At 53.1% G+C, this 22,924-nt stretch overlaps 9 protein-coding genes across 9 annotated transcripts; 7 read left to right on the plus strand and 2 right to left on the minus strand.

The window, feature by feature from the left end:
• Nucleotides 1-1,650: 1,650 nt before the first annotated feature.
• On the plus strand, nucleotides 1,651-3,846 carry UMAG_00714 (putative nuclear protein localization factor and ER translocation component; the record flags this gene model as incomplete). The annotated part of the gene is made up of 1 exon (XM_011388202.1): nucleotides 1,651-3,846. The coding sequence occupies one exon, from the start codon at nucleotides 1,651-1,653 to the stop codon at nucleotides 3,844-3,846; it is 2,196 nt and encodes a 731-aa protein (XP_011386504.1).
• A 398-nt stretch (nucleotides 3,847-4,244) lies between these two features.
• UMAG_00715 (uncharacterized protein) lies at nucleotides 4,245-5,228 on the plus strand (the record flags this gene model as incomplete). Its single annotated transcript, XM_011388203.1, has 1 exon — nucleotides 4,245-5,228. One exon carries the CDS (start codon nucleotides 4,245-4,247, stop codon nucleotides 5,226-5,228), a length of 984 nt encoding a protein of 327 aa, XP_011386505.1.
• Nucleotides 5,229-5,440: 212 nt separating this feature from the next.
• On the minus strand, nucleotides 5,441-6,538 carry UMAG_00716 (uncharacterized protein; the record flags this gene model as incomplete). The annotated part of the gene is made up of 1 exon (XM_011388204.1): nucleotides 5,441-6,538. The coding sequence occupies one exon, from the start codon at nucleotides 6,536-6,538 to the stop codon at nucleotides 5,441-5,443; it is 1,098 nt and encodes a 365-aa protein (XP_011386506.1).
• Nucleotides 6,539-6,911: 373 nt separating this feature from the next.
• UMAG_11168 (putative protein transporter) lies at nucleotides 6,912-7,293 on the plus strand (the record flags this gene model as incomplete). Its single annotated transcript, XM_011388418.1, has 2 exons — nucleotides 6,912-6,942; nucleotides 7,073-7,293. 2 exons carry the CDS (start codon nucleotides 6,912-6,914, stop codon nucleotides 7,291-7,293), a joined length of 252 nt encoding a protein of 83 aa, XP_011386720.1.
• A 963-nt stretch (nucleotides 7,294-8,256) lies between these two features.
• On the plus strand, nucleotides 8,257-8,892 carry UMAG_11169 (uncharacterized protein; the record flags this gene model as incomplete). The annotated part of the gene is made up of 1 exon (XM_011388419.1): nucleotides 8,257-8,892. One exon carries the CDS (start codon nucleotides 8,257-8,259, stop codon nucleotides 8,890-8,892), a length of 636 nt encoding a protein of 211 aa, XP_011386721.1.
• Nucleotides 8,893-9,661: 769 nt separating this feature from the next.
• Nucleotides 9,662-11,392, plus strand: UMAG_11170 (putative NADH2 dehydrogenase (ubiquinone) flavoprotein 1; the record flags this gene model as incomplete). The annotated part of the gene is made up of 2 exons (XM_011388420.1): nucleotides 9,662-9,674; nucleotides 9,879-11,392. 2 exons carry the CDS (start codon nucleotides 9,662-9,664, stop codon nucleotides 11,390-11,392), a joined length of 1,527 nt encoding a protein of 508 aa, XP_011386722.1.
• Nucleotides 11,393-12,618: 1,226 nt separating this feature from the next.
• Nucleotides 12,619-13,023, plus strand: UMAG_00719 (uncharacterized protein; the record flags this gene model as incomplete). Its single annotated transcript, XM_011388205.1, has 1 exon — nucleotides 12,619-13,023. The coding sequence occupies one exon, from the start codon at nucleotides 12,619-12,621 to the stop codon at nucleotides 13,021-13,023; it is 405 nt and encodes a 134-aa protein (XP_011386507.1).
• Nucleotides 13,024-13,640: 617 nt separating this feature from the next.
• Nucleotides 13,641-15,578, minus strand: UMAG_11171 (uncharacterized protein; the record flags this gene model as incomplete). The annotated part of the gene is made up of 1 exon (XM_011388421.1): nucleotides 13,641-15,578. The coding sequence occupies one exon, from the start codon at nucleotides 15,576-15,578 to the stop codon at nucleotides 13,641-13,643; it is 1,938 nt and encodes a 645-aa protein (XP_011386723.1).
• Nucleotides 15,579-17,057: 1,479 nt separating this feature from the next.
• Nucleotides 17,058-22,226, plus strand: UMAG_00721 (uncharacterized protein; the record flags this gene model as incomplete). The annotated part of the gene is made up of 1 exon (XM_011388206.1): nucleotides 17,058-22,226. One exon carries the CDS (start codon nucleotides 17,058-17,060, stop codon nucleotides 22,224-22,226), a length of 5,169 nt encoding a protein of 1,722 aa, XP_011386508.1.
• Nucleotides 22,227-22,924: the final 698 nt, after the last annotated feature.

A 22,924-nucleotide genomic window follows, 5' to 3' on the forward strand; every position in this document is an offset into this window, starting at 1 on the left:
CGGCTATAAGTCAAGAGGTAACTCACGACTTGAGTTATTCACGATTCACTTCGGTCTTGCATTTTCATTTTAAGTAATAATATGTTTTCATGTAAGTTAGTTAACAAGTCAAGTTTATTTTTCGATTTGGGAGTCGTGATTCCTGTGATTGTTTTGGCTGCTCTTCAACCACCGCCGGCTCGAGACCAACAACAGCTGCGCTGCGGGGAAGGTTTCCTTTTCATCGACCGCGTGCTTTTTGCCGTGCTTGATCAAGTTCGTGATTAGACCCGAGCGCGACTCCGCTCTTTGGCGCTTGCACGGCTGTAGCCTCGTCAGTGCCGTGCTCATCCATTGCTGCTCCTTGCTACACGATTAAAAAAAAAGTGTCGAGGAGGTCAAGCCGCGTCAAAAGCGTCTATCGAGTATACAGTAGTTAACTTATGGGCAAGCTCATGTCTGTCCAATTCTGCATCCGAGGTGTTTGCCCTTTAAGCACACGCCACGGTAAAATACATTTTTCCGGTTCAGTGCACGGTGGGCTGATCCTTGAGCCAAATATTAGTTAATCAAAAATCGTGAATGGACTCTATCTTAACCTCGCCACTCAGTCTGTGACTACCTATGGCCCGACATCATCGTCTGGAAAAGGTGGCGCTTCATGCTCCGTATCAGCTAGAAACTTCGTGTGCCACAGACTAAACACAAAGGAAGCACACTTGGAGAAGATCAAATTTTGGACACGTTTGTTCCAACTCACCAAGATTGCCCTCGAATTTTAAGTCCGCGGAGCAGCCATTTTCGTCAGCCAATCACAGCCACGGCATTTCCGATAGGTTTCGCGGCGCGCTGCTTCCGTTGGGTCATTCTCTTCTTGGTATTGCAGTGCAAGTCTACGAGAGCATCTCGGCTTGCCGTCCACGCATCTATTCGTGATTGTTCAGATATCTGAATTGGTCTTGAAGCATGCTGCTGCGAACACCAATCACGATAGCATCGGAGATATCATGACTCCATCGACACGTTTCGCTTCGTACGATCATCATACAATCAACAATACGCATACCAAATTGAGCAGCATGTTGCAGTCGTCGGAAGCCACTCTTCCGAGTGGCATGAACGCGTGCACATGCTGACTACTCGGCTGTCACTGCATCGTGCATGATCTGACCATGCTTCAACGCTTTGTGCTTCACCTTCGTGTTTTTGGAATTTTGAACGCTTAGGTCGCACAAGTATAATTTATACAGATCTTACATCCGTGATCGGCACGTGACTCGTGACTCGTGCCTCACGACTCGTGCGCGAATCACGAATACTTTTGGATTTTGTCAAGACTGTCGACTCAACATGCTCAATTTTGTGATCGACGCGTGGACCCTTCTTGAAACACGAATTGTGAATCAGGCTCAGCTGTGCACACACCAAGCTTCAGTGCCGCTGACCTCCACTTTCTTCGAGTTGAAAACGGTACGACACTCACAACTTAGGTACAGACGACACCTCCAACCAAACCACTATTATCTTATACCAATCGATCCGCATCTAATTTTTCGTTTCTAGCGATATAAGCTGCCGCCCAAACTTGCGCAATCGTCACCATAATTCATCATACGGCGAGCGTCACTGGCATCTTCTGCTTCGTTCTTCCATCTTATCCACTTCGAAACCATGATCGTTCGTGTTCGTTCAAAAGATGGCAACTTCCGCTTCGAGCTGCAGCCCACCGATGACGCATCACAGCTCATTGCAAAGGTGCTGGAGACCATGCCGAATGCAGATTCGGACTCTCTCAATTTTTCAAACCAGCCAAGAGGCGGAGAATTCGCAGCTAGCACGCTCAAAGGTAGCACACTCGCCGAGCTTGGCATCGCTCACGGTCACCTTCTCTTTGCCTCCTACAAAGAGCGCCCCTCCACTGCGGCTGATAGCAACAGCTCTGATACAGCTCCTCCTCCTTCTACATCGACGCTAGAATCATCCTCATCCGCAACTGCCTCCTCATCGCAACATCAACCCTCGCCATTACCGGCCCGTCCAAAGAAGCCCTGGGAGGCCGTCGAGGAGCACACCGTAGACACATACTGGCAGGCGCAGCAAGGCAAGATCACCCGCAAAAAGGATTCGCAATTCTGTCGCCATGGTCCCAAGGGCATGTGTGACTACTGTATGCCTCTCGAACCATACGATTCCAAGTACCAAACTGAAAACAACATCAAGCATCTCTCCTTCCACGCTTACTTGCGCAAGCAAGACATTGCCACCAACAAGCCCAGCCAATCCTTCATTCCGCCACTCGAAGAGGTCGACTATAGCGTCAAGAAACCGTGTCCTTCCGCAAGCCACCTCAGCTGGCCTGCAGGTATCTGCACCAAGTGCCAACCTTCTGCCATCACCCTTCAGCGCCAACCGTACCGTATGGTGGATCACGTCGAGTTCGCGCATCCCGACCTCATCGAAAACATCCTCTCTTTCTGGAGAAGTACCGCAACGCAGCGATTTGGTTTTCTTCTTGGACGCTATGAAGCCTATCACGACGTGCCTATGGGTATCAAAGCCGTTGTTGAAGCTATTCACGAACCTCCACAAGAAGGTGAGCTCGACGGACTCACTCTCGGTGTGCCATGGGAAGAGCAACCGCGCGTCGAGAAGCTCGCCAAGCTTTGCGGGCTTGAATTTGTCGGCATGATCTATTCGGACCTGAGCCCTGCCGACCCCACCCACCAGGACCCTTCGTTGGCCGGCAAGGTCGTCTGCAAACGGCACAAGGACAGCTTCTTCCTCTCTGGTATCGAGACAATCTTTGCCGCTCAGCTTCAGCTCGGTAATCCCAACCCGTCTCGCTTCAGCTCTACCGGTCGTTTCAACTCCAAGTTCGTGACGTGCATCCTTAGCGGTACAGAGGAGGGCGCGATCGACGTGTCAGCGTATCAGATCAGCGAGCAAGGCATGGGCATGGTTCAGGCAGATATGATCGAGGCCAGCGTCAATCCCAATATCATCCGTGTCAAACCTAGCGAAGGAGAGCGTTATGTCCCCGAGGTCTTTTATCGCTATACAAACGAGTACAAGATCGACGTCAAAGAGAGCGCTAAACCCACCTTTCCAGTGGAGTATCTCATCGTCAACGCTACCCACGGATTCCCCAACGCACCCAACCCGACGTTCCTCAGCTCCAAGTTCCCCATCGAGAATCGACCCGGTCTTCACGATCAGGATCTCACTGTCGCCTTGACCAACATCGGCAAGATTGTCGGCCAAAAAGAGCTGTTCCCCATCGGCGATGGCATCGAGAGCACCAAGGGCAAGTCGCGAGCCGACGACGATCAGGTACGCGACAAGCTTGTTGGTGTGCTCAGTGACTGGCATCTGCTCGCCTTCCTCGACACGAGCGGCTTCCTTGACCAGGACGACATGGCTGCTCTCTGTCGTCTTGCCACCACCCATGACTCGGGGGCCTCGCTCGATGCGCTCCTCCTTCGACCTGGCTGGCAGACGCTCATGGCTCTCGCCCGTGAACATGCGCCGCACTCAGCAAGCGGGACCAAAGCGAGTGACCCACCCAAGGATCAATTCATATACGACGGTGGGGTGGATTCAGATGACGACGTTGGATTCGATGATGCCAATGAGGACTTTTATGACGATGGCCAGGATGATGATGACGACGACGACGAAGTGCAGATTTCGCACGTCCGTCGTGCCTCTGCAAGGAACGACTTTAGTGATACCGATGCCGCCACAGCTGCAGCAATTGCAGCTGCATCAGCCGACGATGCGCCCGCCGGCGTCAAGGTCTGCTCCCACTGCACTTATCACAACGAGCCGAGTGCATCAGACTGTGAGATCTGCGGTCTGCCCCTGTAAGGCCTTTCCAGGACTCAAACATAATTTCATCTTGCTCGTTGCCGCCCAGTGCATTCGTGATTCTCAGTCTGTGGTTAATCGGTCTTGCTGGCTGAGTTGTGCTGGATGTGGCAATCCACCGCATTTCATTTCGACGTGGATGGGCGATCGCCGAGAGAGACTTGGCTACCGACTTGTCCCTACATATCTCATATGTGTGTCTGGGTGATGTTTTGAGTGAGATGAAGGGCTGAACGGTGCTCAGTGGTGGGCATTCACTCGAGCACTTTCCAGTGTCTTTCTTTGTGGGCCTCACGGAGCTGTTCTTCTATAAGAGCGCTAGGTTACCTTGATCCCACTCTGCCTCCCGTTTGCTTTTTCTCCTACCTACCGCTACCTGGACGTACGATCGCCACACGATGCAGCTAAATCGTACCTGGATCGCCCTACTGGGCGCCATTTCGCTGACCCTCGTCTCACGCGTCTCTGCTGACAATCCGCAGATCACAGATCCAAACCTCAAAGTCATCCGACAATTCAACATTGTCCTGACGGACAATACCAAAGTGAGCGATTTGCTCTGCTGCATGGGTACGCCCAACGAACTACCGTCCATCAAGGAGTACCAGTGCTTTGAGCATCAAGATATGCAAATGGGTTCTGCTCCTGGTTCGCGTCGAATGGGTATTCAATTTTGCAGTCATCTTCCTGGTTCGACTCCGGACGATGCTTTGAACGCGTTCAAGGAGACGTGCACCAAGGCGACAGGTGAGGTTCTTACACCTGACAAAGGATATTGTCCGCAAATCTGGCCAAACTACGACGATAAATATGTGAAGCCTGCTCCTGTCACCGTGGCCGGGAATGGAGGCGATGTGGCTCCTACACCCGCTTCGCCTCCTCCTTCGGCCCCGGATGCAGGCGGCAAGACCACCAACGATGCGGACGGCTTCAAAACTAAAGGCACCTTCCTCTACACACTGGTCGATTACGCCATCACTCGATCGCTCGCTTGCTGTAAAGGCTCTTCACAACCCATCATCAAACCTCAAAAGTACAAGTGCGCTCAACGCAAAGTCGAGGGCAAAGTGTTCATGTCGCAATGCACTCAGATGCTTGCCAGTATCACCAAGGCCAAGAAGCTCGAAGGATTTACCACACTTGAGGGTGACAGCAGTGTGATTGTCGACGACAAGACGAAACAACAGTGCAGCGCAACGTGGACCAACGCTATGTCTTTCGTCTACGGATTCTGTCAGTTGGATTATGACGGCGCGAGGGATGATGCTATCAAAGCGTTCCAGGATGATTGCAGTGCAAAGGGCGGAGAGGCGAAGGAACCCCACGACGGAATGTGTTTGTGGAACGTCGACGATGCTGCGATCGACAGCACTTCTGCTTAGAAGGCGCAAAAAAGCCTTGGTAAAGCTAGCTTCTCTTTACTTGTTGATGAACGGTTCACGTCTCGATCTTGTGAATGAAAGTCAGGTCCTTACTTTCATAGTCATGCTGCAGTCTCTGCCACAATCGTGTCTGGTTGTCTGCATCAGTGTGCGAAATGGTATCGAAAAAGTGAGGCAGCCGCTGAAAATTAGCAGAGCGGTGTGGGCAGATGCTACGAAGTAGGTGCAACACGTACAGCGTTGGATCCCGTCGCCATGAACTTCGGCATCTTACTCTCCTTGCCCCCGTTTCTACCCCACCCTCTGTTCGACTGCTCATCCCCATCCCTTCTGCTCTTCTTGCTCGCCCTCTCACCATCGTCTGGGCCTGCATCCGTATCTTTACGCCTCGTCTGTTGTTTCCTCGCTTCGTTCTTCGGCGCGACGTACTTGCCATGCAACTTTTGTCTCTCTTTTTCCAACCCTGCATTCTTCTCCTTGATCTTTTCCTGCCTCGCCTCGCTTTTGCCCCCACCGCCAGCAGTGAGCTCCACGTTGATCTTCCTGCCTTCTAGCAGCGTATGGTGAAACTTGAGTGCTTTGCGCAACGCTTCAGAGGTTTTGAATTCGACAAAGGCACATCCTTTGGATTGTGGTTTCGTTGGGTCGAGCGCTTTACCCTTGGCGATGGATTTGCGTTTCGAAGCAGACAAAGAGGCGAGTGCATTAGGATCAGCTTTGCGTGTCAGTAGTCGCACTGTGGGTACTTCACCACATGCTTGGCCGAAGTGCTTGGAGATGTATTCGGATGTGGTGGTGAAGGCCATGTTTCCCACAAAGAGGATGAATTTGTTCCCCCTTGCAGAGGTTTCTGCAGAGCTTTGAACCTCAGGTTGGACAGCTTGTTGCGAAGCTACTTCTCCGTCGTCTCCGAAGGTTGTCTTCTTTGCTTTCGCCACAGCTTCGACCTTGACTTTCGATGATGCTGCTGCTTTGATCTTTTTCGGTTTGCTGTCGTCCTGACTCCGTTTCTTAAGTGAATCTTCCGCGGTGATGCCAGCTTCAGCCTGTACCTGCGCCAAAGCTTCCGCTTCAGCAGCTAGACGCTTGCGCTTCTTGTTTCGCTTTTCCTCTTTGGCTGGTTCTTCTACCGATGTCTCAGCTTTAGCGACGCTGGAAGAGGTGGATGCTTCCGGTGCAGTGGTAGGGGCAGGAGGATCCTCAGGAACGTCATCTGGGGTGGCGGGGTGATCTTCGAGAGCTTTGCCCTTTTTGCCAGCTTTGAAGTGAGCAGCCTTTTGCTGTTTCTTGGTAAGCTTTGAGCCCGTCATTGTTATCCAAGTGCGGTTGAAATGGATGTATTAGGTGAAGATCGGTAGGCTGGTGTTGCGCAGGAGTAAGAGGAGTAAGATTGGCCTCACTAAGCTGGCTCGGGGGATACAAATTACTATACGTGAATTCAGGGTTCAAACGGGAAAAATTTCCTGGCGAGCGAGAAGAAAGGTTGCTGCAGAGAGAGCCGCAAAATTTGGACTCAACCTCCACGCATAGCAGAAAAGAAGTGAGTGCTTGAAAAGCATGACTAATCCACACCCTCTCTGTCAAGAACAAGGATCAAAAGTATCCATCTCCACATGCCCATTCACGATTCTTGCAGTGTTCGACTCCATCACCTCCGGTTACTCATCCTCATCCACAGCAACAATGTCCGGACTCGCAGAAGCTGATCAGAAAGGTAGGTTCAGCTCTCAAGCCCCGACTCGGTTTCGCACTAAAACTATCGGGTAGAGTTCTTAACCGGAAGAAGGCTAGTCTGACGTTCTCCGCTTTCCATTCTGTTTTCGCCGCGACCTTCTCATACACAGAGCTGCAGACCTTCCTCGACGCAGAACAGGCCAAGGCTCGCGTTCAATCGTCGATCCACACTTTCACTGACCGATGCTGGGATCAGTGCATCAAGTCGTCGATCGGATCTAGCTTCGGTCGAGGTGAAGAGGCTTGCCTCAGCAACTGTGTCGAGCGCTTCCTCGATACTTCGCTGTTCATCGTCAACAAATTGCAAGAGCAACGAGGTCAGATGTCCTAACTACCGTACCAGCTGATTCGGCATCATGTAACAACATTACCTAAAAAGCATCGCTGGCCGACTAGAGCAATCAACATCCACTACTCAGTCCATTCTACAAGACGTGCCAGAATACATACCATTCGTGAAGGATTTGAGCAGAACGTTGTACAATAAGGTTTTGATTCGTAAGTCCTATCAGCTTTAATTGAGACTAAGCAAGACAAGGCGTTTTTGTCGGACGCTACACAAAGAGATATCGGCGACTTGAACAATATTGTCAATCTTTCCTTCTGCCATTCATGTTTCGAAGTCGGCCTGATTGGATCAGGTTGAGCAACAGTATGACGCAGTAGAAACATGGATTCTGAGTCTGCATGAACTGGATGAAAAGCTTTCTGCGACGATCAAGTGGACACAAATGTATCATGTTGCGTGTCGAGGTGATATGTCACGATCCTCAATCGCAGAGTGGAAATAAATTTGCCGAATCGTGAATGCACGAAATTCGGTCAAGACAGCAGCTGGAGCCGCTTTTTTTTAGGTGCGTGTTCATCACTGCCAAGTTTGACAGTTTGCTCTCCTGCTGCTCCACCGTGACAGAAGTGTGCGGTCCATGGGAGGGTAGAGTTGATCTCTTGCTTCTTCTTGCGGGTCTTCTCGTCTCTGACCGAACGGAGGCCCCTGCCGGCGAGTTCGGGTTTTGATGATCGCAGGCTGTACCAGAGAAGATGTTAGGAGACGCTTGCTAGGCCTTGTTACCTTTGCTCTCCACCCCTCCCACCTTCTCAACTTTCGCTCATACGTGCAGGGTTAAGCTTCGGTCTCTGGTAGATCGGCTTTTTCGGTGCATTATTGTGTGATTCAATCTGGTATTGCTCACATTTCGATTCGATCATCAAGAGACGCACCAAGGTTGTCAGAACGCAACGTCTCTGGTAGACGGTTCAAGTTGGTGGTAACGACAGCCCGATAACGTTGACCATGGAGGAGCCTTACGAAGAGAAAGCCAGTCGAGGTGGCCGAGGTGTCGAGTTCTGCTGTCTTTTCTATCCGCTTGTCAAAGTAGGTGCCTACCTGATCCCACTCGAATTCGCTTTCGTCAGTGGCTGCATCATCGTGCTCAGCACCACGACACCCACCATTGTGGCAGCGGTCGACACTTTACCTCGTATCTTCACCTTGATACTGCTCATTTTTTCAATCGTGACGCTCGCCTGGCAGATCATTGGACTGATCACTGTTGGAGTCGAGATGAGCTCGATCTACCGACTCTACATCCGCGTCAACTTGCTTCTTGTACTCCTTCTTACCACCGTAGCATCGATCGGGACGGCGGTGATCGCGACCAAGCACAAGCAGTCGCAAGAAGTATGTACCAGAATTTACGGAAATCCGCCACTCAACTCGTCGACGGGTGTGCCTTTTGATGCATTCGATTCCTTCGCTCCGGGAAAGCAGATTTGCAACTACTTTATGTGGGCACAGGTGGGTGGTATGGTCGGACTGGTGGTGATTCTATCTGCAACACAGCTTTACTTTTGCTACTGCCAACGTGCGTACGGTCAAAAGCAGCGTTCGGCTATCTCACACCTGGAGAGCTATTACAAAGAGACGTAGGTACAATCGAGCCAGCATGACCTTTTTGGCACAAGATTCTGATCGCTGACGCAATCTCTCTTCATTCACGCTCCGGGAACACACAGCGATGACGGAGATACGTCGTCAGATGCTTTGAGCCACGTGTCTGGACGCTCTTCTGGGCCGTTCCCCAACCCACATGGAGCTTGAAAGCTACAATGCTCTGTAGGATGTGCAGCAATCGAGAAATGGAGGGAACAATAATCATGATTATGACTCTGCCGTGTGTCTTGTTCGTCGTGTAAGTCTGCCGCTGCCGTCGGATTCTTGATCAGGAGGAAGCGTAGCACGCAGGGTAAACACGAATCGTGAATCGTGAATCACGAATGTGAAAGATAATGGAAAGAAAGCTGTGAGATCGCCAATTTGATTGATGTCAAAATAAACATCCTGCAGCGGATCCGAGGTTTGAGGTGAGAATTCGAGCTTAGCTGATTGGCGCCCTCACAGACTGGCGAACTAATCACGCGTGAGGGAGGGTGCTTTGGTCAGCAAGACTTGGAAATTGGAAATTCTTCGCGGCTTCGTACGGGTCAAGTTGGGAGTTTTGATGAGCTTAGCAGCACATCTGCACGACCACACAGCTCTCTGCTGCCTCGAAATTGGTCGCCGCTCCAAGCATCATTCGTGATTCACAATTGCCACTGCGTGTGCGGTCAGCCGTCTCCGATCTTGGTTTGAAGGTTTTGACGCAATCGCATCGTTCTAATCGCTCCTCACCATCTCATCGACACACCTATTGTACATCATGCAGAGAGCTAGTAAGTGTCTATAACACCGTTGTGTGCATGCTTATTAGCATAGACAGAGCACGTTACTGATCAATTGTAACCACAATCCCAATGCTGCGCGTCCTCACATCAACCAACGCCATTTATCTTATATCGGCTTCTATCGACACTGTTCCGCTGATCGAATCGCCACTGCATCGCGTTTGTGTCACCACACTCTTTACAAAACATCAGGCTTGGTCGCTCGAAGCGCCGCTCGCTCGGCAAAGAGCCTCAACAACGTGGCCAAGGTCGCCTGCGCAACTCCATCGCAGGCACGCGGCCTTGCTACTGTCACCGACACTCCCGTCCGCTCCTACGGTGGTCTCCGCGACCAGGACCGTATCTTCCAGAATGCCTACATGCGTCACGATCACGGTCTCAAGGGTGCCAAGGCAAGGGGTGACTGGCACCGCACCAAGGACATTCTGCTCAAGGGTCACGACTGGATCATTTCTCAGATGAAGGAGTCCGGCATGCGTGGCCGTGGCGGTGCCGGTTTCCCTTCGGGTCTCAAGTGGAGTTTCATGAACAAACCTGGATGGGAGAAGGACCCTCGTCCCCGTTACCTCGTCATCAACGCTGATGAGGGCGAGCCCGGTACCTGCAAGGACCGTGAAATCATGCGCGGTGACCCGCACAAGCTCATCGAGGGCTGTCTCGTCGCCGGTCGTGCCATGAATGCCAACGCTGCCTACATCTACGTTCGAGGAGAGTTCTACCTCGAGGTCGCCCACCTTCAGCACGCCATCAAGGAGGCGTACGCTGACGGTCTCATCGGCAAGAATGCCTGCGGTTCCGGCTACGACTTTGACGTTTACGTACACAAGGGTGCCGGTGCCTACATTTGCGGCGAAGAGACTGCGCTCATTGAGTCGCTCGAGGGCAAGCAGGGTAAGCCTCGTTTGAAGCCTCCTTTCCCCGCCGACGTAGGTGTGTTTGGTTGCCCCACCACCGTCGCCAATGTCGAGACGGTCGCGGCTGCGCCCACCATCATCCGACGAGGCCCGTCGTGGTTCGCCGGCTTCGGTCGTGACAAGAACCAGGGCACCAAGCTGTTCGCCATCTCTGGTCATGTCAACAACCCCTGTGTGGTAGAGGAGGAGATGTCGATTCCACTGCAGGAGCTCATCGAGCGTCACTGTGGCGGTGTGCGCGGTGGATGGGACAACTTGCTGGGCATTGTTCCCGGTGGATCTTCGGTGCCCATCTTGCCCAAACACAAGTGCGAGCAGGTGCTCATGGACTTTGACTCGCTTCGCGAGAACCAGTCTTCACTCGGAACCGGTGCTGTTATCGTGATGGACAAGACCACCGACGTCGTTCAGGCCATCTCTCGTTTCGCCAAGTTTTACAAGCACGAGTCGTGCGGCCAGTGCACTCCTTGCCGTGAGGGCACCACCTGGCTCGCCAACATGATGGAGCGCTTCGAGGAGGGTCGTGGTAACAACCGTGAGATCGACATGATCTACGAGTTGACAAAGCAGATGGAGGGTCACACCATTTGTGCGCTCGCCGATGCGGCGGCTTGGCCCATCCAGGGCTTGCTGCGTTGGTTCCGTCCAGAGATCGAAGAGAGAATGAGGCTGTACCAGGAGAAGAACGGTCCCGTGCTTGTCGGCGGCAGGAGGTTGAAGGACATGGATCCCGATTACGCTTTCCCTGCCAACATGGGCACTCCTCTGTCGCCCAAGGCGCTCTCTCAGTAGATTGTTCTGAGAAACGAGTGTATCAATTTGTTTTCTGTTCAATTTTTTCTGCATTCGATGTTACAGGACTCAATATCAGCGTGAGTTGAATCTGAGTGATGAAGCTCTGGCTCCTTCGACAGAGACCAATTACTTGGTCATGTGTCAGTCGGTGGAAATGGGTTCTGCATGAGAACCACGAACGTGGCGAGGGCATGCCGGCGTGGCGGTAGGAATTTCTTTGCAACAAGCGCCAGCCCTCTCTGCTGTGCACGGCCGAGCGCGGGCCGCTTGCGGAACTTATCTGTACGGCATTTCACGATTGTGCAACGAATGTGCGAGATGCAAGTCACGAGTGGGAAGTGACAAGCACAAGACGGCTAGTGCAAGCGCCATGAAATCGTGTTCTCTGCCCAACCACTCACGACCTGGTTGTCTTTCTGGCTGAGATGGTATACTTCGAAGATAAGCGAGCGCAAACGCTACTCAGTGACTGTGGCGTCTCGTCCCTTGTCCCGCCTTGCGATCACCGCGCTTGGCTCAACAACCGTCGCGAAGAGACCAAGTGGTGTTCTGGTCAAGAGTATGATTATGAGACAAACCATGCTGAAAATGGCGGCAATGTGATATCACAAGGCGGCCTTCCCGAGACGGTTACCTGATCACAGAAACGTGCACCATGTCAGCTCGTGGCTCGGCGAATTCTCTTCGCGAGTCGCGCGTGCCAGATCTTGACAGGCAAAAGTGCGACAGTGACGTAGCCGCCGTCGCCAGTCAACCCCGCAAAAAGCCTCCACCTTTCTCGCGTTGGATTACGTTACACAAGCACAATCACGAATCCAGCATCACCGGCGGACAAGCTCATCACTGGACAAGTGTGTCTGCGAGCCAAACGCCACCTGGGCTTTGCCAAGCGACGAATCACCAAACGGTGGCATGCAGACGAGTATGTGCAGAGTAAGGCACCACATGCTGCTAGGCTCGCCTTCCGCGCCTTGTGTGCTGAGACACAGTGCGATCGGCTGACCAATGCAGACGCTTTCAGTCGGCCTCCATGCCGCCTTTCGACGTGTCTGTGCACACAGCCGTTTGGCAGCTAGGTCGTGTAGCTGTGCATACCGCTGTTGTGAGGACACATTGATAAATCTATATAAGCCTTGATCGAAACAAACGTATCCTAACCAAAAACATCAACTCCGGACCAACGCAGACAATCACCTACACAAGACCAAGCACTCATCTCCATCATGCTGTCTACAACAACTGCTCGGATTTCTCGTGTCGGCCTGTCAGCTCGAACGCGACCGCTGACACGAACGCTGTACACTACACCTCGTATACTCTCTGCACGACCTGACACAGTGTCGGGCCTGCGCGAGGACCGATCTCACGGTCCGACCCCGGGCGCTCATCCATCACCAGAGATCAACGTTGCGCGAACACGCTCGACGCTTCGCGTCCTCGTACCCTCAGTAGCGCTCATGGTCGGATTCATCGGCTGGTGGTTCCTCGGCCACAACGACCGTGATCACCGCAAAGATACCATCGACGTCGGCCCCGACGGTTTCAACAAGTTGAAAGGCAGCAAAGCTCGTGCTGCTCAACAGCTCAAGGACGGCATCAGGAACAGCGATGGCAGTCTGAACGCCTAATCATACCCCTCTACCCCACTGTCATCTCGTCCTGTATCCTCATTTTCTCCCTCCTAATTCAATCCGCTCACCCCGAAATCTAGCTTCCAGACTGTATTCTACATCGTCCAAATAACTCGCTCGCTCTTGCACGCCCAAACCTCTGAATCTATTCGCTTTAGCACATCCTTATACAGTCGGCCTCTAGCATCCAACACTCGTTGTGGTCCGAGGTCCCGAAAGCATCTACCCGTCATTCATGTTGTGTAGTATTGCACCTTCTTCCTCTCTCACGACTGAGGCACACGTGAACATGATCTTGTGTTTCTACTTGTTGATGCTGTACACGATTTGCAACGCTCATGGTCAAGAAGCAAGCATCACGACAAGTTGCAAGTCAAACGCAAGGCCCTTTCGCACCGCCGAATACCACACTACCGTGGTAGCTCGCGCTCCGTAACACCGTCCTGTTCGTCCTCATCCAGAATCAAAACATGGTGATCATCTCTTGGACCCAATTGTTGCAGCAGTAGCACCTCTCGTTTAGGTAGGACCTGTTTGCCGCTGCTTGCCGCTTCGCCCATGCTACTGCCACTGTGTAGTTGGTGCGGGTAGGTCGATTCGAAAGGGCCGAAATCCTAGTGTTCGTCTCTGCTGATTTGTTCATACAGGCTGCGATCCGGTGGGCCTTCTCGTTTGCCTCCTCGCAGCAAGCGCGAGACCCAGCCGAAAGGTCCACCACCACCAAGTCTGAAGAACGACTGCGCAACCTGTCGTTCTTCTGCAGCAACCCGTGCTGCTGCTGCTCGAGCCGCGCGCTCCTCCTCCGACTGTAGACGCGGATGGCTGGAAATGGATCGACGGATAGGCCGAGGTGTGTATTCAGCACCATCTTGTGACCCGTCGACGCTTACTCTTGGGCGTATCCTTTCACCGCTTCCCCCTTGACCGTCCTCATCTTGTTGATCATCATCGTCATCATCATCTTCTTCGTCCTGAGGGACATTGATTTCGTCACCGAAAAGTGCGCCGATCTCTTCCAACGGTACACCGGATGTCTCTGGATATCCAAAGTAAACCGTCACGAACGCCAAGCCTGCAAAAAATGCCAAGATAAGATACAGTCTCCATGCGATCTTCTCCATGAGTATCGGTGTCAGCTCTCCTACCAACCAGTTGAACGACCAATTGGTCGCCGTTGCCAGGGATGCACCTTTAGCACGGAACGCGAGCGGCAAAATCTCAGGCGGATAGAGCCAAGGTACAGGGCCCCATGAATATCCGAACCATGCGTTAAAGACAATGATGCAGCCGACGACAGCTTGCGGAGTGTAGCTCTGATCGAGATACATAAAGTAGCTGCAGGCGGTGAGGGCAGCACCGCAACCGATGGCGCCGGATAGAAGAATGATTCGACGACCCCAGAGGTCGATCAGGAACCACGTGGGCACGGTAGCGAGCGTGTAGATGATGCCGTTGACGCCGGTCATGAGAAGAGCATCGCGACCGATCCAGCCGGCAGACTCGAGGATCATGGGCAGATAGTAGCAGACACTGTTGATACCGACGAGCTGCGCAAACATCTGCGAAGACATGGCGATCATGGTTCGGTAGCGATATTGGGTGAGCATACGTTTGTACGAGTTGTCGCCTTGCTTGCGGAGGTAGAGGACGTTCTCTTTGATCTCGCGGAACTCGAGCTTGGCGCGCGGCTCGTTGGGGTCTCCAGCTCCGTGAAGGTCGGCGAGGACGCGCATACCTTGCTCGTCCATGTCCTTGTCAAGAAGCCATCGCGGTGATTCGGGAAGGAGGACGGAGCCGAAAGCCAAAGTGGCTCCGATCACTACCTGGAGACTGAGCGGCAGACGCCAAGAGAGATCACTTTCAATGAAAGACGAGAAGTAGTCGACCCAAACACTGCTTGCGTAGCCGATGATGTTGCCTGTGAATTCGATGCAGGCCAGCTTACCACGGTTCTCTGCAGGTGAGATCTCGGACTGATAGGTGGGCACGATCATGCTAAGGACGCCGACTCCGAGACCAGAGATGACGCGCCCGATAAGCATAGTATCGTAGCCGGAGGTAAAGGTCTGGATGGCGCCGCCGACCGAAAAGATGACGGCGCCCCAGAAAAGGGTGTTTTTGCGGCCAAAAATGTCGGCAAGTCGACCGCAGGCAAGACTGGTGACGAGCGCTCCAAGTTCAAGCGAGGCGACGAGGGTGCCGATCTCGTAGGCGGTAGGATGCTTGAAGTAGGCTTTGAAGTAGGGACCGGTGATGATGCCACTCATGACGCCTTGGTCGTAGCCGAAGAGAAAAACTCCGAGTGAGGCAAAGCATGTGACAAAGAGCATAAGACCATCGCCTTTGATGCCGAACCTTGCGAGAGGAGAGGTGTTATCCTCCATTGAGACACGAGGCGCTCGAACGGTTCCATTGGAGCGGACTGAACTGGCAGTGTTGGAGCGTTGCCTGGCGTGGCCATTACCGCGGGATGTTGTGGATCCATTTGCATAGGTGTTGCGCTCGACCTCGCTGGACGGGCGGGTAGACGTTCGCGACTGACTGGCCGACATGGCGATTAGCTCGCAATGACCCTAATCCTACGTTGCAAGTCGGAAGGGATGGGGGAGATGGTAGCTAGCAGATAGGTATAAGAAGGTGCCCAAGGTAGCGATGATAAGTTCAAGTATCCATAACACGGAGGAGGTCGAAGAGCGCAACCGTCAGGTTACGCTGTATGCTAGAGCAAGGGCGACAAAAGGAATACCATGTGCGAAAAGCGCTGCGGCTTGTGTCGTAGTACTTGCAGACGCTATGCGAGCACGGGCGCATTTATCGATGAGACGCCGAATGCTGGAAAGGAGATGGTTGGTGATGATGGACTGAATCGGCTTGGTTCCGACAGAAACTCAACCTCGATAGCGCCCAAGTCGCGGATTGAACCCTCTTGTGACAGCGCTCAAGTCACGAGTGTGGGGCACGATTCGAGCCATCCGACTCCATTCACGACTCACGATTCAAGTCGAGTTGTACTCGAATCGGTCACTGTGCATTCACTCGCAGTTTTGCAACGGTGCACGGTCTCGGCGGCAAAAGTAAATCACGAATAATTCACAATTCACGATTTCCAACAACTGAGCCGCGCCTTGAACTGTGTTATAAGACTCGCAACTCACCATTCGTGATTCACTCACGACTAGGGGAAAAAAGTCTGAGTGTGAGTTAGCAGCTGTTCACGTGGTTGCGTGTGAATATTTTCAGAATGTTAGTTAGCACTTTTATAACATTGACTACCCTTCGAAAACAAACAAACACGGTACGCGTCGTTGCATTCACGATTCACGATTCACGATTCACGATTCACGATTCACGATTCACGATTCACGATTCACGATTCACGATTCACGATTCACGATTCACGATTCACGATTCGTGATGTGATTCCTGTTGCCCGCTCGCCTTAAGTCGTGAGTTAAGTAAACTATAGCGAGGAGTCGTGAATCTTGAATCGTAAATCGTGAATCACCAATGTGAATTTCATTTTTTCATTTAGCCAGTCGTGAGTCAGTCACCTGAGGCACAGAGTTGTGAGTCGTGAGTCACGAGTGTTGCTCCACGCCAAAAGTGTTGGTCTCTGACATGCGTGGATGCGTGGCGAGGATGCGTGTGACAGGTGTGAGCGGCGGTCCGAGCTTCTCCCCTAATCGAAACTTGCCTCATAACCTCGCACACTGCATTCACGATCGTCTTTCAGGATCACCCTAACGAGCGTCTGGAAAGCGTCATCCTTACCAGCAGTTCCCATATCACCACCAATCGCAGTCAGCGCCGAATACCTTCTCTTAGATACCCTCAAATGCTCACCGTATAGACCAGCTAGATAACAACCTCCTCGGCTAGCACAGCACCAGTGCGACCCTAAAGAGGCCATATTCAACTGTGTGAAGGTCTTTCCAACCACAATCGACATGAACGCATCGCTATAAGTGTGCCAGCCTCTACACTTTCTCCAAAACATTCTACCATCTGCAGACGGCCACCGAGTGCCTATCATGCCTGATCCTCGTCTCTATCCTGACAAACACGCTTCGACGAGCTCGGCTTCGTCTGTAAATCGCTCCAATGATGCATCGGCGCGCTGTTCCTCATTATCACCATCTCACAACATTCTGCCGTCTTCACGGTCCACGCTCCGCTTCCCCTCGCAAACACCGCCTGCATCCAGCTCGGCTGCGTTTGTGAACGCACCTCCGAAACCTCTAGACACCCACCCCAGGCCCTCGCCAAGTCATGCAGACGTGGCCGCCTCTTCTGTCTATGACGAACGTCGTCGTCAAAGTCTCGCACCAGACAAAGCCCAGCGCAAGTCATCCGGAGCTCGTTCGCAGCCATCTTCGGATCACATGCCCACGTCGCGTCAGAACATTCCGCCTTCTCACCCTTCACCAAAACCCAACAACATTGCCACCCGTCCTCCCGACACAAGTACTTCCAAATCAGCCGCAACTCTAGGCAACTACCAGCTAGGTGACTGCCTTGGACGTGGCGCGTTTGGCTCTGTCTACCGAGGTCTCAACTATATGAACGGAGAGACTGTCGCTGTCAAACAGATTCAGCTCGGCAACATACCAAAGGCAGAACTCGGCGAGATCATGTCAGAGATCGACCTCCTCAAGAACCTCCATCATCCCAATATTGTTAAATATAAAGGCTCCGAAAAGACGAAAGATTACCTCTACATCATTCTCGAATATTGCGAAAATGGATCGCTACACCACATTTGTAAGCGTTTTGGAAAGTTCCCAGAAGGTCTCGTCAGCGTCTACATCTCGCAGGTACTCCAAGGTCTCATCTATCTGCACGACCAAGGTGTTATTCATCGCGACATCAAGGGCGCCAACATTCTCACCACCAAGGATGGTTCCGTCAAGCTCGCTGATTTTGGCGTTGCCACCAAGACGGGTGCAATGATCGAAAATGCCGTCGTTGGTAGTCCATACTGGATGGCTCCCGAAGTCATCGACCAGAGCGGTGCCACCACCGCTAGCGACATTTGGAGTGTCGGATGCGTCGTCGTTGAACTGCTCGAAGGCAAGCCGCCGTATCACTTTCTTGCGCCCATGCCTGCTCTCTTCCGCATCGTTCAGGACGACTGTCCACCTCTGCCGGAAAGCGCATCTCCCATTGTCAAAGACTTTCTTCTCCACTGCTTTCAGAAAGATGCCAACTTGCGAGTTTCGGCTCGTAAGCTACTCCGGCACCCTTGGATGGCCAGCGCCCGTAAGCAGCTTGAGCAGCTAAAATCAGGTGGCTCACTTCGAGCAGGCGGTGGCGTCACACTCAACACTCCGCACGAAGAAGCAGTCAAGAGTGTCCAAGAATGGAACCAAGCCCTCAACGAGCCGCCCAAGCAAACGCTTCAACGACTTCAAGAGCCAGAAACGGTCCGAGCACCCATGAAATCCAGTCTTCGCCGAGTCAATGCGATCGCTGCTGAGCTTGGTACTGCTAAGCCGTTGGGCGGTCGTAGGACGCGGCATACCAGCCGGCCCACCTTACCTGTCGACTTTAGCCCCCCATCTGCGGTCCCACGCAAAGAGTCCGCTACGGCGTATGCGCCACGCATCTCCACCAAGCTGCTCAGTCCATCCTTCGAGCCCGCTTCTGCCTCATCTGACCAACTCTCCCTGGCCACCAACAGCAAGCAACCCCCTTCGCCTGTCAACGGATCCGGCTTCCGAACACCAATTGCTGGAGCTGCGCCTGCAACATCTCTTATGAATCACCGCGTCAAGCTTGCAGATCTACAACAACCAGAGAGTGTGGATGATAATTGGGACGATGACTTTGAGGACAACATTACCACCACCAAGATTGCTGCTGCTCTCGAAAGAAGTTCGTCATCCGAGGGTACGGAAGCAGCTGCCGCCGGGAAGGATGCTGCAGGAAAAATCGGAACGGCTGCAGTCTGTCGTCTGGCTTCTCATTCCACAGCCGGCCACTCCTCATCCTCACGGTCACCTACTCGTCTAGTAGGCTCAGAAGCAGAGTTTGATCAGCGTACCATCCGGCCAGTCGCCGGCCCTTTCCTGCGCAGCGTAGCTTCTTCTTCTCAGGTCCGCAACTCGCCAGACCTCACCGCGGATTCTTCTTCGCCTCCCTCCAGCCGCTCATTCGATGACGAAACAGGCGATGACTATTCAGACCTCGTTGGAGATGGCCAGGAGGATGTTCTGAATAAGCGAATTCGCGATCTGCAAATGAAGAACAGTGTTGGTAAGCGTCTTTTCCATCCTAATGACCTGGTTCGACTTGCCAGCCCCGCGGCTGGCGACAAGGTATCAGCTTCAGCCCATGGCGACCTTAGTCCTGCTTCGCCATCTAAGCCGTCAGATCGTCGCACAAAAGCGTCATCAGATGCTATGCGCAGCTCTCTGGCAGCTTCCACCGCTCGTCCTCCGTCTGATCCTGTAAGTCCACAGACCACCCTGCGCCTCGAAAAGGAAGGAAAGTGGAAACAGATGCGGCGCACACTAGGCAAGTACTCCGAGGATCACTCAACTGAAGACTACTCAGACCTCTTCGGCAAAGCCGATGAAGGTAGCAACAGCAAAGATGACAGTGTCGGCAGCGGAAACACCCTGCAGCTCACCGCCCGACTCTCGAATCGTTCATGGCTGCGCGATGACGATGCAGACGAGGACGATCCCTTTGCCGAGATCGACGAAGGGTTCAACGCCGAAGCGGATCTCGAAGCCAATGTCGCACGTGACCAGCATGCTCGCATGTGTGCATTTGTGACCGAACTGGTCGAGTCGCTTGACACGCATGCGGGAGTCGACGAGTTGCTCCAGGTGTGCGAGGACATCGATCAGGTCCTGACAGACATGCCCGAGATGAAGGCGCAGCTCCTCGCTTCTCACGGTGCTCTTGCGCTCATACAGCTGCTCGAAGCTGCTGCTGATCGCGAACTGGCGACTCGACTGCTGGGCATCCTCAACCTTGTCATCTTTGAAGACCCTGAAGCACAAGAGAGTCTCTGCTTGATTGGCGCCATTCCCGTCGTCATGACCTTTACCACCAAAAAGTGGCCGCACGATCTTCGACTAGAAGCTGCTCACTTTGTCTTTGCCATGTGCTCCACCTCGCGACTCACGCTCCAATTCGTCCTTAGCTGTCGTGGTCTGCGCACGCTGGTCAATCTGATTGACGAAGACTACTTGGAGCAAAAGGATCTGGTCTGGATCGGCGTGGGCTGCGTCAGCAGTGTCCTCGAGCTGCAGAGTCCTGCTTCGCGTAACGACTTTTGCCGCATGCTGGCGCAGGAGGGTCTTCTCGAGCCCCTATCTTCCGCCCTGCAGAGCGTTATTGACGATGACCAAGATGAGTATGCCTCGCAAGCTCGCGCCAACATCCTCCAGATCCTGCTTATTTACTCGCAATCAGACAACTTCCTCAAGAGGCAGGTTGCCACCCGCAGTGTGCTCCGTCGCATTCTGCGCTCAGCATCTAGGCTTGAGCCCGAATCGTTGACGCTCATGCTCAAGATTGTCAAGAATCTGTCCATGTCGCCGACAATTCTCGACGAGATGCAGAATGCCAACACCATCGAAATTCTTACCAGCATCCTTGCGCAACATCATAGCGGCCCACATGGCACGGAAATGTCTAACCAGGTTCTCAACACCATGTACAACCTCTGCCGGCTGTCAAAGTCCCGTCAAGAGGAGGCTGCGCAGGCTGGCATCATTCCGCAATTGCTGCGAGTCGCTCGAACCAACTCGCCACTGCGCCAGTTCGCACTGCCCATCTTGTGCGACTTTGCCCATGCGGGCAAGGCGACGCGTAAGATGTTCTGGCAGCACAAAGGTCTCAATTTCTACCTCAAGCTTCTGGAGGATCCCTACTGGCAAGTATCTGCGCTGGAAAGTATCCTCGTTTGGCTTCAGGATGAGACAGCTCGTGTCGAGGAAGTCCTTCTTCAGCCCACATCGATCGAGTCGATGCTGTGCGTCTTTGCCACCAGCAAAGCCAACTCGTTTGAGAACCTCTTGGAGCCTTTTGCCAAGGTATGCAGGCTTTCGAGTGGCATCGTAGCTGCCATGGCCCGAAACACGCTTTTCGTCAAGAGGCTCATCGAGCGCCTTGCGCATCCAAAAGCGGTGGTAAGACTCAACCTGCTGAGAATTACCAAGATGATCTGTGATCTCAAAGGCGACGTCCACTCACCGCTTGTGGACCAGCTCAAAGTGTACGACGTGGTGGAGAAGCTCAGCAGCACAGACAATGCGGTGTTGGTCAAGGAGCTCGCCCGCGACATTCTAAGCCAGCGCCACATCCAGTGGGAGGCCAGCAGGACGGTGAGGAGAACACTTTCGGATACGCATATGGGCGAGGGCGCTCGTGTCTCAAGCAACACGGGCTCGATGCTGCCGCAAGGTAGTGCGGCCCTTGGTCAGTTGGTGGGTATGCGTGCCTCAGCTCCGTATCGCCGCAAAATGTCGAACGGGACCAGTGGCGATGCCGGCGATATTTCCTCGAGCAGCGTTGCCAAGTCGACCATTCACGAGCGATCCATCTCGGGTTCTTTGATCGGCTCCTCTCCGTCTTCGTCATCGTCGATGGTTGGTACACCTTCAACAGCGCGAAGCACAGCGATGCGCAACCTGGTTGGTAGACTCAGCCAACCACGTCGAGCCGTCACACCAAATCGCGACCTGATGATGAACCAGAGCCATACCAAATTCGGTTCAAGAGGCACTTCACCTCTCATGGTCTTGGAACCGCTTCCGCAGGGCGAGGCTGTGAGGCTGCGGCAGAACTCTCAACCACAGATGGATTCGGCCAGAGGTGCCAACGACGGCTCTCCTGACTCGTTGTCGTCGAGCAGAGACGCGATGGAGATCAAGATGGCTGACAACTCCTCAGGCAGCCATCTGGGCTTGTCGAGGGGCATGAGTCCACGTGTCAGAAGCATCTCGAACGAGATCAAGAGGGCCGCTGCCTATGCCAACTTGGGCAACTCCGAGGATGTGCAGGCACAAAGGATCTCGAGGCATGCTTCGGTGGATGTCGGTGCCAGAAGAGGCAACTTGGAGGAACTCGAGAATGAAGATGCAGGTCAGATGCAGTTACACTCGGCGGACAAGGATAGGACGATGCGTCCACCCTCACGAAGACCGATCCCTTTGCTACCTTCGAGTCCTGGTTTCTCGCCTTAGTAAATGCGTTTGCCGAATAGGAATACGACAATGCGTAGCAGTGAACACATTCACACATGATTGAATGGGTCCGCCTGGCTCTGTATCATACTGAGCGTAACTTTTAGGACCGTATGCGTTCTTGCAACAGAGTGGGTGTGTCTGTAGCCATCTAAGCTTGTGCGCTTTTTGTTCCAATCGCAAAACGAGGCTCAGGCGTGTGTTACACGTTCGAGTGTTTGGATACCACCTCGAAGCTCTGAATGGTGGTAAGGAGGAGCATGAGGCTTGACGATCTTGCAGGCCATCCAGAGTTATGGTTTGTCTCGAAGGTACATTCAAGCGAATCCTATTGCCGCTCGTGCTGTAGATGATTGGGTTGGTGGAGACACGATCAAGAACAAAGCGCGGACGTGGTTTATCGTGTATGAAGAGCTCGGGGGTGGACCATCGTACTTCCGTGGCGTCCGAGTTCGAGTTGAAAGGTAGACGATCGATTCGAGGTGACAGCGAGCGAAAATACGTCGTGTCTACCTCCCGTCCTATTTACTCTTGCTGTCGGTAGTTGGTGGACTTGCAGAATCAAACCAGACACTGGATGTCTTTGTGCTTGGCTGAGGATGACGAACATCGGCCGTCTTCGGCTATACACTTCGTCGAGGTGTCCACAGCCAGCAGCATGCGTATCTTGACATATCACGGTCTAACATTGGAAACTT

The sequence above is a fragment of the Mycosarcoma maydis genome, chromosome 1 (assembly GCF_000328475.2).
Source record: "Mycosarcoma maydis chromosome 1, whole genome shotgun sequence".
Classification (NCBI taxonomy): Eukaryota; Fungi; Basidiomycota; class Ustilaginomycetes; order Ustilaginales; genus Mycosarcoma; species Mycosarcoma maydis.